The sequence below is a fragment of the Agelaius tricolor genome, unplaced genomic scaffold (assembly GCF_023055355.1).
Source record: "Agelaius tricolor isolate 1412-34295 unplaced genomic scaffold, bAgeTri1.0.p SCAF_17, whole genome shotgun sequence".
Taxonomy (NCBI): Eukaryota; Metazoa; Chordata; class Aves; order Passeriformes; family Icteridae; genus Agelaius; species Agelaius tricolor.
In genome coordinates, this window is record NW_027269277.1 from 4,553,743 (window position 1) to 4,567,042 (window position 13,300).

The 13,300-nt window shown below is 44.9% G+C and overlaps 1 protein-coding gene across 2 annotated transcripts in view; it reads left to right on the plus strand.

Moving 5' to 3' along the window:
• The window catches only part of HDX (highly divergent homeobox), a 40,447-nt gene extending 28,481 nt beyond the window's left edge, over nucleotides 1–11,966 (plus strand). For both annotated transcript variants that reach the window (XM_071442190.1, XM_071442189.1), the window contains 4 exons: nucleotides 1,393–1,472; nucleotides 3,012–3,095; nucleotides 5,226–5,348; nucleotides 5,560–11,966. In XM_071442190.1, coding sequence (XP_071298291.1) covers nucleotides 1,393–1,472; nucleotides 3,012–3,095; nucleotides 5,226–5,348; nucleotides 5,560–5,685 — 413 coding nt within the window. In that variant the 3' untranslated portion in view covers nucleotides 5,686–11,966. The remainder of the gene's footprint in view (nucleotides 1–1,392; nucleotides 1,473–3,011; nucleotides 3,096–5,225; nucleotides 5,349–5,559) is intronic.
• Nucleotides 11,967–13,300: the final 1,334 nt, after the last annotated feature.

Below are 13,300 nucleotides of genomic sequence, written 5' to 3' on the forward strand. Positions count from 1 at the left end.
TCCTAATTTATTAAAAAACCAAAACCACAACAGCAAAAAACCACTCTGAAAGACAGACAAAAGCAATTTTTGGTCACCTAATTAGAGTGATTAAAGTTGATGGCTTCTGCTTTTAAAATGTAGTGCATAAATATAAAAAAAATAAATTGTGCTGTGATGCAAAATGGATCATTAAAGCTCTCATATTGCCTCACCTTTTTTAATTGTGTGTTAATTGAATCCACAGTGTGTAGGTGGAGGCCATTGGGGCTGTGCTGGTTCTGTGAGCTCAGGGTGAATATTTAAGGAGTTGGCAATGCTGTAGGGAGCTGCTTCCTTCAGCTGTTGAATCCAAGGGGTGACTGCCAGGGCTGCAGAGTTCCTGGTGCCCTGGAATGTCCCTGAGCAGTGACCTCACCCTGGGACCTCCACCCTTCCTTGCTCCCTCTGATCCCTTGTGCTCCTGGCACAAACTGTCCTATGGAGCTGTGACCAGTGGCACATTGAGTTCATTTGAAACAATTCCCAATCAAATGTGCTCAGTGCAGAGATTTTTAACTTGAAAGTTGTTTAAAACCATGAACTGGCTCTCGATGGTCTGGCCTAAACATCATCCTGTTTTTGGCAATCCCAGGGAAATTTTGTTATCCCTGTGTTTGTGTGGAGGTGACAGACCCTGGAGTCACCTGAACCCTGCTGCCCCTTCCCTCTTTTCCTCTCGATATTTATTATGTATTATAGATTGATGTTTTAATATGCAGAAGTCAAGTAAATATGAGAAACAAATTCCAATTTTAGGGGTAAATAGACTTACCTTTCTTTGGGTTTTGTGTTCTCCTTGGCCTTTAAGGTCAGTGGAATCATCTCATGCTTTGTGGTTGAAATACCAGGGTAAAATCTGCTCTGTTTTCAGTGTTTATACATAAAAAAGCACTTTAGGTTTACTGGGGTAAGCATTTGCCATAATCTGATCCATTTTTGGCTCAAAACTCATCAGTGTCTGCAAGGGGGAAGTGGGATTTAGATATGTACCCCAGAATTTCAGGGAATGCAGGATTTTTCATGTAGAAATTCATTTTCATTTAAAAAAAACCCAACTTCTTCACATCTCTGATGTGAAACTCTGCATCACCTTTGAATATTCCAACCTGAACCTAAAAATGGGAAGGTTTTGGTGCAGAGAATAACTGAGAGTTTTGTTGTTGTTTCAGGGGGCAGTTGGTTTGATGTTGGCCTGAAATGCTTGTGACAAGATGTCTTTTTAATAAGGCAGATATTCTGTTTATGATTAGACATTGATACCATGACTTTGCTGTTGGATTTAGCAGCTGTGACATTTAGTGGTAAACACCATTAATGGTCCTTCAGCATAAAATTGGAATGAAATCTGACAAAACCAATTTATTTCTGCAGAAGAGACAAATGAAGCTCTTCAAAATGAAGAAATTGGCCACAAAGATGATGACCAGAATCCAGTTTCCACTGATAATGTGGTATGTTTACCTTTCCTTTTCCACCAATTAATAACTCCTTAATTAACGTTGAGGTTGTTGTCCAGCACTTGTGCTTTTCACTAGGTGACAACTTCAGTTGTGTGTGTTAAAACTCCTTCCTATTTGAGTTTTAAAAATGTACTAAAAATTCTAAAACACAGCAGGAAAAACCCCTCAGACCTTCAGTAGAAATGGTTTGGAGAGATGGTGCCCAAGAGACTCAGCCCCCCAGCCTGCCTGAATTTTGTCATTTGATACAACAATGAACAAAACCAAGGAAGAGTTTCTGCATACTTTGTTCTGAAACACTGTAACAAAACTTTATAGAAATGCACTTAAAATTGGACTAAAATACATTGTATTTGCATAAGAGGTTTTCCTATTTGAAATGCTAATCTGTTCCTTCCCCTCCTATTTTAAAAAGTGTGCCTAAGAAGGGGAATGTGAATGTTTGGCAGTTATTTAGAGACTCTTTCCTCAAGCTGAGTCTGAAACCAAAAATATTTGAGTCCCAGTGTTCCTGAGGGTCTGATGGAGCAGCAGAACTCGGGGACATCAAAGCTCTGAGTGTTGTCACTTCAGCTGGGCTGGCAGACACTGGAGCACACAAAATGTGCTTTATCCTCCCTTCCTTCAGCACAGGCTTGGGAGCTTGGTGGGTCCTGCCAGGGAGAGCTGGGAGTGTCCCTGGAAGGATTTCTCCTCAGTGATTTCAGGGAGATTCCTGGTGTGCAGACAGGAGGGACCACATGCTGCAGGAAAAACCTGAATTAACACCTCAGGAATGACCCATGGACATGGATTGGGTCACTGGGGGCCCTTCCCTACACTGGGTTAAACACCATCCTAAAAAATAGGAAAATTGCTTTAACTTGTTATGGACATGTTCATAAATGTTCACAACTGTCAAAACAATTAAAAACAGTAAAAAAACTTGGGATGTATTTCTGAGTCTTAGTCAGTGTTAAGCTTGGCCTTAACACTGTGCTTTAGGTATCTTTAGAAACCCAGTATAAAAAGCTCCCCAAATATTTATGAATTAGGTAAAAATGTCCATATTTATGCATTTGGAATTGTCCTTTGGATCATCACCCTTACAGCTAAGGGTACATGGCCAGGCAGGGTCAGAGGAGAGCTCCTTGATTTCTTCAGGGCAGGAGGGCTGGTTTATCCAGAGCTTTATTTCCAGACCCTCCTTTGCAACAGCAGAGCAGAGCAAGGGCTGTGAGGGGATAAATGTGCAACTCAAAGTCAAAAAGCTGGGCCAGGGAGCTCCTCCTCTGTAAACAGCCTGGGTCTCCATGGCAGCAGCTCCCACTGGATTCCTGCTGGATCTCCTGGCTGAGGTGCATGATTGCCATCTAATGGGGCTGCATGGCTCAGGAGCCAGCACAGAGCTCTCCTTCCTTCCTTCCTCCTTTGTCATTTGTCCTTCATCATTTATCCTGCCTCCTTCCTCCCTCCTGCCCCTTTGGGATGTGGATCCCCGTTTGTTTGGCTCCTCTGTGTGTTGGAATGAACTGTTTGCTTCTGTTTCAGAAAATAGAAATTTTAGACGATGAGGAGAGTGATCTGATCAGCAATTCTGAAGTGGATCAGATGAGTTCTCTTTTGGATTACAAGGTGAGTGGTTGGGCCATGTTGGGGACATTGGGATAATCCCCAGGGAGTTCAGGGGTGGAACTGTCAGGAATTCAGCAAAAGCCTGTGGGATCCTGAGCTCCTCTGCTGTTTTCCCAGTGTGCACACCATGCCCTCATCCCACCTCCAGCCACTTCATCCTTACCCAGCCCAAATGGGATGCATTTCTGAGTCTTAGTCAGTGTTAAGCTTGGCCTTAACACTGTGCTTAAGGTGTCTTTAGAAACTCAGTATAAAAATCTCCCCAAGTTTTTGTGAATTAGGTGAAAATGTCCATATTTATGCATTTGGAAGTGTTCTTTGGATCAGGCTCCCCTGGAAAACCCCATTTCTACAGAGCTGCAGCTCCCTCCATGTGTCCCAGCCAAGGCATTTATGGAGCCACCCCACTGGAATTGTTCTGGGAATGCTGTGGTGCTTTTCCTGCAGTGTGGTGCTGCCAGCTTGGAAGGCACTGAACAGCTGGAAGGAATTCTCTGCTGGAGAGGGGGTCTGAGGAGGAGGATTCCCCAGGAATGCTGGAAGTGGTGCCTGTGGGAGGGAGGAGAAGCAGCTGGATCCTGCCAGCTCCAGCCCAAGGCTGAGGCTGTGTCTGTGCTGCTCTCCCAGGAGCTGCCACAATTCCACCTTTCCTTCAGCTTTTACCTCCAATGCTGATTTTTCCCTTAGAAACCAGGTCTGCTCTCCTGATAATAATCAATTACCACAATAATGAACAGATCATCTCTTTGGAACAGAAACTCCTCCTTCCAGCAGCATTTTCCTGGGAAGGGCAGTGGAGAATGAATCAGGAGAGGGAATGACCTTTTCTTAATGTCACCTGTCAGCACAGTGAGAGGCTTGTTGTGACAGTGCCCTGCAGAGCCAGGCCTTTGTTTGACAGCACTCATTACTCCCTGAGTTTTCTGCCTAAATCTGAATTCTTCCTGGGCTGGGCAAAATCTAGAGCTAAACAGGCAACTGCTAAGTATCCATAGGGAAGAATTCAGCTGATTTTTTATGGAAACTTCAGAATATTCTTCTCTCATTCCCAGAGCTGTTATCAGCTAGAACAGTGTGGTGAGCAGTGCTTTCACTGAAAAAAATGAGAATTTTCTGGGAAAAAAAACCAGCAAAAATACAACCATTTTTAAAGGTTTGTTGCAAACCTTTAGAGCATCATGTAGTCACAGCTTTTCATGTCAACTAAAGCTGAATTCCAGCCAGTGTGAACATGAATATCATATTTTTTTCATTATTCTCTCATGAGCTGGTGCTATTAAGCAGAGCCCTTCTGCAAAAATGAGCAGTGCCTTTGATCTTGTAACCTAAATAAACAGTTTGATTTTCATGATCTTTGCAAAAGTGAATAACCAGAGAAAATTAATTTTAGCTCTGCACTGATCAACAGGTTTAGCATTTTGATCCAATAAGTTTAAAAGAGAAGAGATACTTGGAATAAATAGAAATACTTACTAAATCTGAATTTTTAATTAAGAGATTTGCAAGTATAGATTGGGAAAATGCTTTTTTAGCCAAAGCACACAACTTACTGATATTTCCTCACTTTGTAATATATTACATCCAGCTCCAGCCCCATAAACAACTCCGTGGAGGTTGGAACTGAATGATCTGTAAGGTCCCTTCCAGACTGTTCTGTCACTCTGAGATATTCCTGTTTATTCTGTAACCAGGGGATGCTGAGGAGCTTGGTGAGCTGACACTTGATCCACCTCAAACCCAGCTGCTGGAGGATGTTATCTTTTAATTCGTGGTAGCTTTGAGGAATTTTCAAGTCATTTTCCCTGATTTTTGTGTCAAGCCTTCTGCTGTAATAATTGAATTTATTTGCTGTCTCTTCTCTCAGCCCCCTGATCACTTTTAGGACGAGATCTGGGCCTTGGTTGTCATTGTCACTAAAAACAGTTTAGTTTTAACCCAGGGCTGTTTAGGTGTGGTTATTGCAATGCTGTGTCCTGTCCCCATCCCTGGAGGGGTTTGAGACACGTGGATGTGGCACCTGGGGACATGGCCAGTGCTGGGGATGGTTGGGTTCAGCCTTAGGGGCCTTTTCCAGCCTAAAGGATTCCTTGGTTCTGAGATCATTCCCAGAGCTCTCTGGTTTCCCCACAGAATGAAGAAGTCAGGTTCATCGAGAGTCAGCTGGAGAGCCACAAACAGAAATACTTTGAGCTGCAGACGTTTACCCGGAGTTTGATACTTGCAATTAAAGCAGATGATAAGGAACAGCAGCAGGTAAATCCTGCAGCAGGTTTAATATCTGTCTTTAATATCAGAAAATGTTTGTCCTTTTGTGTTGTGTCCCTCCCTTGGGTTTGTTCCAGAAGCTCAAATTATGATCGAAAAACTGAAATAATTTTCTCCCACTTTGTTTAAATCACCGCTGACACAGAAACCACACCTAACAGTGTATATACCAGACATTAGATGTGTTTTTCCCTTGTAGGCTCTGCTTTCAGACTTACCTCCTGAACTGGAAGAGATGGATTTCAACCACACCTCCCCGGAGCCCGACGATACCTCATTCAGCCTCTCGTCGCTGTCGGAGAAGAACGCCTCAGACAGTTTGTGATGCTCTGCTCTGGAGAGACACAGCACAAACCCCAGCGAGGTGCACAGGAGACACACACACAGAGAGAGGCTCTTGCTCTGCAGTGTTCTCAGCCCTGGCTCCTCACAGCCCTGCAGTGCCCAGGAGTTGGCAGTGCTGGGTGTGGAAAATGAAAGAGCTGGGCGAGGGAAGGGTTCACTGGTAGCAGCTTGGCCTTGGGCAGGATTAACTTCGACTCTCCAGAACAACTCTGGCTCTGTAGCAAAGTCTTTTTTGAGCAGGGATGCAAGAGTGGGAAACACACACGGTGAATTCTCCAGCTCCACGTGCTCCCCAGGCCTGTTTATTATATTTTTCCCCATTTTTACTCAGGTAGGTGGACTAAAAATTGGGGATCCAAATAGAATAACGGGCTTTCTCTGAGTTCTGCTTGAAAACCTGAAATGAAACTGAAGTGGTTTTTGTTTTCTGATTTGAGATTGTTAAATCTTCCATTTTTCTGACCAAAATAGCTGAAAAAAGCTTGAAAGGCTAACTGAAAAAGTTGAATTATCATGAATAAATTATTAATGCAAAGAAGCAGTGATAAGTGTTGGAACAAATGAGGTGGAAATGGGAACCCTGATAGCTGCAGGATACAACTTCCTAATACAGTAGCAATGGGATTGGATGTTTACACTCTTTAGAGTTTAATGATTGTAGTCACAGTATTTATTTGTCAAAGCCTGAATGCTAAAGTACTGCTTATTATTTTAATTCTTGGGTATATATTTTTCCACAAACTTTGCTCCAGTTTACCAGTCAGGATTCCACAGCTGTCATTGCACCCTGCAAGGTTTTCCAGTGTTGGAAGTGAGCTCTGCAGATCTGCTTTGAAGCCCTGCCTGGTGCATTTTTTGGCAAATGCCATTTCTAAACTGTGATCTGGATTGCAGGCAGGGGCTGAACTGAATTTTCTTCTTTCCCAGAGCTGTTGGCACTGAATCCCCTCAGTCCTGTGGTGGGATGGCTGTGCAGAGGTGTCCAGGTGGATTCATGGGGTGTGCTGGTGTCCAGGGAATGCCTGGCCAAGGCAGGGGTGCTGTGCTTGAAGGGTGGGGACCAGTCCAGGGCAGTCTCAGTCCTGGAGCTCTTCTCTTCCAGGTTGGTTCTGTGGGGTGCTGCAGGTGCCTGCCCATGGCTTTGATGCTCCAGTTCCAACCTGGATGCCCCTCAGCAAGCATTTTTCACACAGATGCTTCAGTCTGGTAAAAAACCTGATCCTCCCATTTTATGCCAAATGATAATTGACTCTGGGGAATCCTTGTTCATGCAGTGAGTAACACCCTTAATTTCAGTGGGAGGTCCAAGGTGTAGCTCAGAAAATCCAGAGTGTTGGGGAAATAACATCTTTTTTTTCCTTTAATACTGGGATTAAACTCAGGTTTTAGGGTTTTCTCAGTCTAATCAGTTCCTCCCTAATCACTTGTTCAGCTCTTTCTGTTTATTATCAGTAGTGAGCTCTGATCTTTCAGGTTTTCAGTCTCTCCTCTCCTTAGGCATGGGGAGCTTTTAGCAATACTGTTAAATACCAGCTGCAGAAGGGGCAGGAATGCTTTTAAAAGGTGTTCTCAGCAACCAAAAGTCTCACAGTTCTGCCCCCTGTTCAGTTCTGTAAGTTCCCAACAGAGCCACCCTTCCACAGGGAAAGCCCAGAGTTCCAGGCCTGTGTTTGAGCTGGGGCATTAAAACTCTGAGTGGGAATGAGGTTTGTGAGCAGAGCTCACAGATAGGACAGGGCTGAGCTGGAATTCTCTGAAAAACTCATTTATAAAGGGTTTTTCTATGCCAGGCTGACAATGGTTTCTATTGCTGTTCTCTTTAGACAGGAAATTTGTGCCACTGACAATGAAACCTCTTGTTTTCTGTGAAATTACCATAAAATAGTGCTGGGAGTTGCCACTTTTTGGACCCTGTTTTCCTGCTTCTTCCACTTGAATTCCCATGACAGAGAGCAGGATACTCTTTAACAGGAGTTCTCAGTTTCATGGTGAATTAAATCATCTGCCTTCCTGCAGGAAAAACTTCCATTGATGATTCCTACTTTGCTGTCTTGCTGCTATTTCATACCCAAACAAATGGAAGGAATGAATTTTGAATGGACTGTTTGCTAGATACAAGCAATGATGTCAGTCCCTGTTCTCCAGGGAGCTGGGATCCTCCTGGATGTGCAGCTGAGATGAGCTGCACTCAGGGCCCACCCCATCCCTGGGGATGTCCTGTGGGGGGACAAAACACAGCCTGGCACACTTGACAGCACTACAGGACAGTCAGGGGAAAGAAAAGAGTACAAATTCTATCCCTGAGTAGAATTTATAGTGTAAAAATATACTGAAACTGTATCCCTGAAACAAAATCTGGGGAGGAAGATGCTCCACAGCCCCTTGGCTGTTTTTTTTTCAGTAGCAGTGGGTATTTCCAACAGAAATGGAAGAACTGTGACCATTGGTGGTGGTTAAATGTTGGTGCAGAGCAGTGAGGGTGGCTCTGGGGTGTTTCCCCTGACTGCAGGATGGTAACAAACACCTGCAGAAAGTGCAGTTCAGCATTCCATACCCTTCCATCCTGTGCTTCTCAGGGTGCCAGAAATCAGCCCCCTGTGTGTGACTGTAATGTGAATTATCACTGCAGCACAAGGGCTCCTGTTGGTGGTGTTATCACCTTCCTGTGGCCAGGTATCAATGTTTGACCATCCTGCATCTCTTTGTCCATGAACAGTGACTTCCCTGGCATTGTTCATTCCTAAAGCACCCATGGGAACACCAGTGATGTCTTTCTGAAGGTGGGAGGGTAGCCCAGAGCAGACATTTCACCCAGAGGCAGCACGGGCTCTCCCTGGGCTTTGGGTGCTGGAGGTTTGCTCATGGTTAAACCCCATTTCTTGGAGCTCTGCCTGCTTTCCTCTCCCTGCAGATGATGCTTCAGTCACATCCACAGGTCTGACAGGAGTAACAGTAGCAGGAAATACTCCAATAAAACAATAAATACTCCAATAAAACAATAAATACTCCAGCAGGTGAATTTGGGGCGGGTTTAAAGGCACCTGATGAACCCTACCAGGTTTCTGGAGTGCCCAGCCCTGGAGGCAGCTCTGCACTTTAATCTCTCCAAGTATTTCTTTTCACTAAGGCAATAAAAAGTGTGAAATGAGGAGTTTGGGGCTTTGCAGCCCTGTGAGTGAGGAAAAGGATGTCCTGGTTCTGTCCTCACCTGAGCTGGGAGCAGCTTTAGAGAGGCTGCTCTCCAAGGGGAGAGGCTGAGTGTGCAGCTGGGCTCAGGTGAGGGGCTGGGACAAACAGCAGCATCCTGGGCATCCTGCTTGGGAATGGGAATCCTGCTTGGGAATGGGAATTGTGCTTCAGATGGATCTGCCCTGTCCTGGGGGATGTCCTGCCCTGTGTCCCTGCAGTGAGCACAGAGTGCTGCTCACATTCACCCTCCTGCTGGCCTCAGCCTGTGCGGGGGGACAGGAATGTGCACCAAGGCAATAGCACAGGATTCCTGGCACAATTCATACCCTGTTCCAGCCCAAAGCTCGATGTCCAACCTCCAGCCAGGGCTGAAGGGCTGGAACCTGGCCAGGTTCTGCTTTTTGTGCCCCAAATCCTCCAGCTTGGCTGGGAGGTGCCTGAGCAAAGCTGGGGGGGTCAGTGAGCAAATTCCACCTGGCTGCAGAGAGCACGGCTGGATCCTGGTGGTCGGTCCCTTTAATCAAGAATGTTTTACCACATTGGCCAAATGTGAAACCTGAAAAGTTTAGGGGGGGAGAAAATACTGAAAGCAGCACTACAGAATGGGTGTTTCCATGGGAGAACAGGAGTTTGGAGTATGAGGATTTATTGCTCTGAAAAACAGCAGCAGCTTTGGTCAGAAGGCAACAGGAACGGGGCAGAGCCTTGGGCTTGTGGGGTTCTTTTCCCACAAAGGAGCAAATCCTCCTGGCTGAAGGAGGTGATCAAGGAAGGAAAACAGCTCAGGTCAGTGCTTTGGCTCTGGAACAGTTCCCCCTGTCACTGAACTAAGTCACTAACTCTTTTCCAGCTCTGTTTTACTTTTACACAATGCTACCTCTGAAACGTGACACCCCTTAAACCCACACAGAAAATGTGAACTTAAGGAATTTTTTTTAACCTTTTATAGGCAATAAATTATTCCCAACGTGCATCCTTCAGTTTGTGTTTGGTTTTTGCTGAGTGTGAGCCATCACTTTGCTTTTATTTTAATGCTATTTTTCTGTATTTGTGCTCATCACAATCTGTGGAGAAGGAAATAATGGAATATTAGGGAGAAAAACTTAGCATATGTTAATGGGAGAAAATGTTTCTGTTACAGCTGAAGGATGGGGTGGCTGTGCTGGTTTTGGTGCAGTTACTGTGAGAAATGGGTGAAATCCTAATTCTGGTATTAATGATGGTTGGAACATTGCTCAGTTCACGAGATGACAAAATCTGAGAGAGCAGTCAGGGATCTCAGCACTGTCAGGAAAAGGTTTTACACTTTCTGAGACATCACAGTCCATAAATACCTCCACAGATTTTTGTTTCACTCATTTCCTTTTTTTTTGCCATCAGTTTATAGAGACCTTGTAGAAAGAATTTTGAAGTGTTAAATGAAAATGGGTCAGTAACAAACTGAGGTCAAATGTAGATTTAGACCACGTTTGTATTCAAGTTTCATCTGAAAAGAGTTCCTTGAATTTCCCCCTTCACATTTCTCTCCCTGGAGCTCAGGGCAGGGTGGCAGGATGCACAAGGGGGATGGAGGGAATGAGGCACAAGGAGGCAGAAATGAAGGTTCTGGGATTTAATCAAGAAAATTTCAATAAACTAAAAGGTTTCTGTGCTGTGGAAAACAAGAGCTTCTGCTTTATCTGCAGATTTTGTGAAATACAGGTCAAAAAGTCATTGGCAAATCCACTGAGTTGTGCTGGGGGGAAATTGTGTTCTCCAGTAGGAATTTGATCATTTCTGGGGTTATTTCTGGAATTCCTGAGTGTGTGTGAACACACGGATGCAGATTTACAATGTGCACAGATACACTGATCACAGTAGCTCTACAAAGGTATTTTAACTTGAAATGTTAATGGAATTCTTCTCAAATATATTTCATTTGCTCTTATTTTTGTGTCTTGCTGCATATCAATTGCATAGTTCTGAAAATTAGTCAAATACACCCATACAAATATGGTTTATTGTTTATGTCCTTGCAACTGGTAACTTTTAGGCTTGGAAATTCATGAAAATGCCCATAATAATGATATTTCTAAGTGATCTTGGCAAATAAACCAACTAACTGCTGTATTTATGAAGAGATAATGATAATTTCTGCTTTATTTTCACTGTAGGAATCAGTTTCATTTAAAAAAATATTCTGAAAATTTAAATATTATTGTATAACTTGGATGCTTTCCTTCGCCTGCAAAACAGGATAATTGATGATTTTTAATCTTTTATCATTTCCTTTTGGGCCAATTCCTTAAGCTTTGTAACCTGAGCATATTCCTAAGTTGCTGTGTGAAAATCACTATTTATATTTCATTTTTATGATTTGTCTCAGTATGTGTAGCAAAGAAACTACTACAAACCTTCAACGGAAGTACCTCCACTATGGTCCAGGACTCCTGATCTGGGCACTGCCAGATGCCCAGGGAAACAGTCCAGACGTTTGTATTGAGTTGGTTTTCTGTGTATATAAAGGGTATTTATAATCTTGTATGAACAGAGTCATCATTGGAAATGCTGATTTCCTGCTTTAGAAGCCTGCTCAGCTATTTTTATATAAAACATTGGTCTTCGCCTTAATTTTTTTTTTTGGTGAGAAGTTGTGCCATAGATATTTTAACTTATCCACAGATCCTTTACAGAGTTTGCTTTGACTTCTCTTAATTAATAATTAATTTTTTTCCTGAAATTGTTCTAACTTGTTTTCTCCTCCAAATGCATCTCAAGGTTGGTTTACTTTCTTTTTTTTTTTTTTTTTCTTTTTTTTTTTTTAATTTTTGGAAGATCCCTTCATCTGCATGCTTTGGTAGCTCAAGTTTTTCCTCTGTAGTTTATTGTTTATAGTTTAGAAGAACCTTTTATTGAAACCCCCAGAAGTAATGCTTGTACAAATGTATTTAGGGTGGCCCAGATGGTCAGAGAAAAGGGCTATTTAGCATTGGTAAATTTGTCTACTGACTCAAGGATATTTTTCTACGTCTGTCAAGTTTGGGACTATGGAGAAATGAAATAAAGGTGAACTAACTCCTTTTCCTATATGAACTTCTCTGTTTCTGTCTTTATTAATGGCCTTGTAAATGTTCTGTTGTGTTCAGAGCAACAAGAATTGAATCCACGTCAGGGCTCAGCCCTAATTCTTCAGTTCCCACTATATAAGTTAATTTATTATTTATGGAGTGGCTTTTCAGGATTGGAATTTTCACTTGGAGCCCTCTGTCCCAGGAGCAGTGAATGTCCCTTCCCAAAATGGGATTTGTTTCTGCCGGAGGCGCTGCACACCCAGCGCTGACCCAGCTCGGCTCACCCGAGGGGGTTTTAAGGCTGTTTTTAAGCTAAACCCGAGCTCTCTGTGCTCCGTTCATCCCATCCCTCGGCATTCCCCAAGTTTAAAATCTCCAGAGCAAATCCCGTGGCCTCTGACCCGCGCCCCGATCCGCGCGGATGGGGCTGGGGAGGGTCCCTGGGGCCGGGGCTGGGAGAGCGGCGCGGCTCTGCTGGGGTCGGGACCCAAACGATTCCAGGCCGGGAGCGCTGGGAAAGAGCCCAAGGGGACCGCACGGAAAACGCTTCGGTGCGGGCAGGGATATGGGAGCGACCTGCAGCTCCCGGGTTCCGCAATTCCCTGATCCCGCAATTCCCGGGTCCCGCAATTCCCGGATCCCGCAATTCCCCGATCCCGGAATTCCCTGATCCCGCAATTCCCTGATCCCGGAATTCCAGATCCCGCAGCTCCCGGGTCCCGCAATTCCCTCATTTCATCCCTCCATTCCCTCATCCCGCAATTCCCGGATCCCGCAATTCCCCGATCCCGCAATTCCCCGATCCCGGAATTCCAGATCCCGGAATTCCTGGATTCCGCAGCTCCCGGATCCCGCAATTCCCGATTCCGCAGCTCCGGGGTCCCGCAATTCCCTCATTTCATCCCTCAATTTCCTCATCCCGCAGCTCCCGGGTCCCCCAGTTGCCGGGATCTCGCAATTCCCGGGATCCCGCAGCTCCCGGGTCCCTCAATTCCCGGCTCCCGCAGCTCCCGGCCGCCCTTGGTGGCCCTTGGTGGCCGTGGCCGCGTCCTGCGGGTCCCGTGGGCTCACGGCTCCCCGGGCTCCCCTCCTGCGCTGCCGATTTCCACAATCCCGATTCATTAATTAAACTCTGAACGCTCCAAAGTCACCCGAACTCCGAGCTCAGCCCAGTCCAGCTTTGGAATTCCGGCTGCAGAGAGAGGATGAAAGCAGAGGGAACGCGGATGGAGAGGAGTTAAATCTGTGTGACCCTAAAGATTTATTAACAAACGTTCCCGGGACCCTGAACTCGGGCGTTCCGGGAACAAACCGAGCCGGGCGCTGCTGCAGCTCCATTGCCACCTGGTGGCAAAA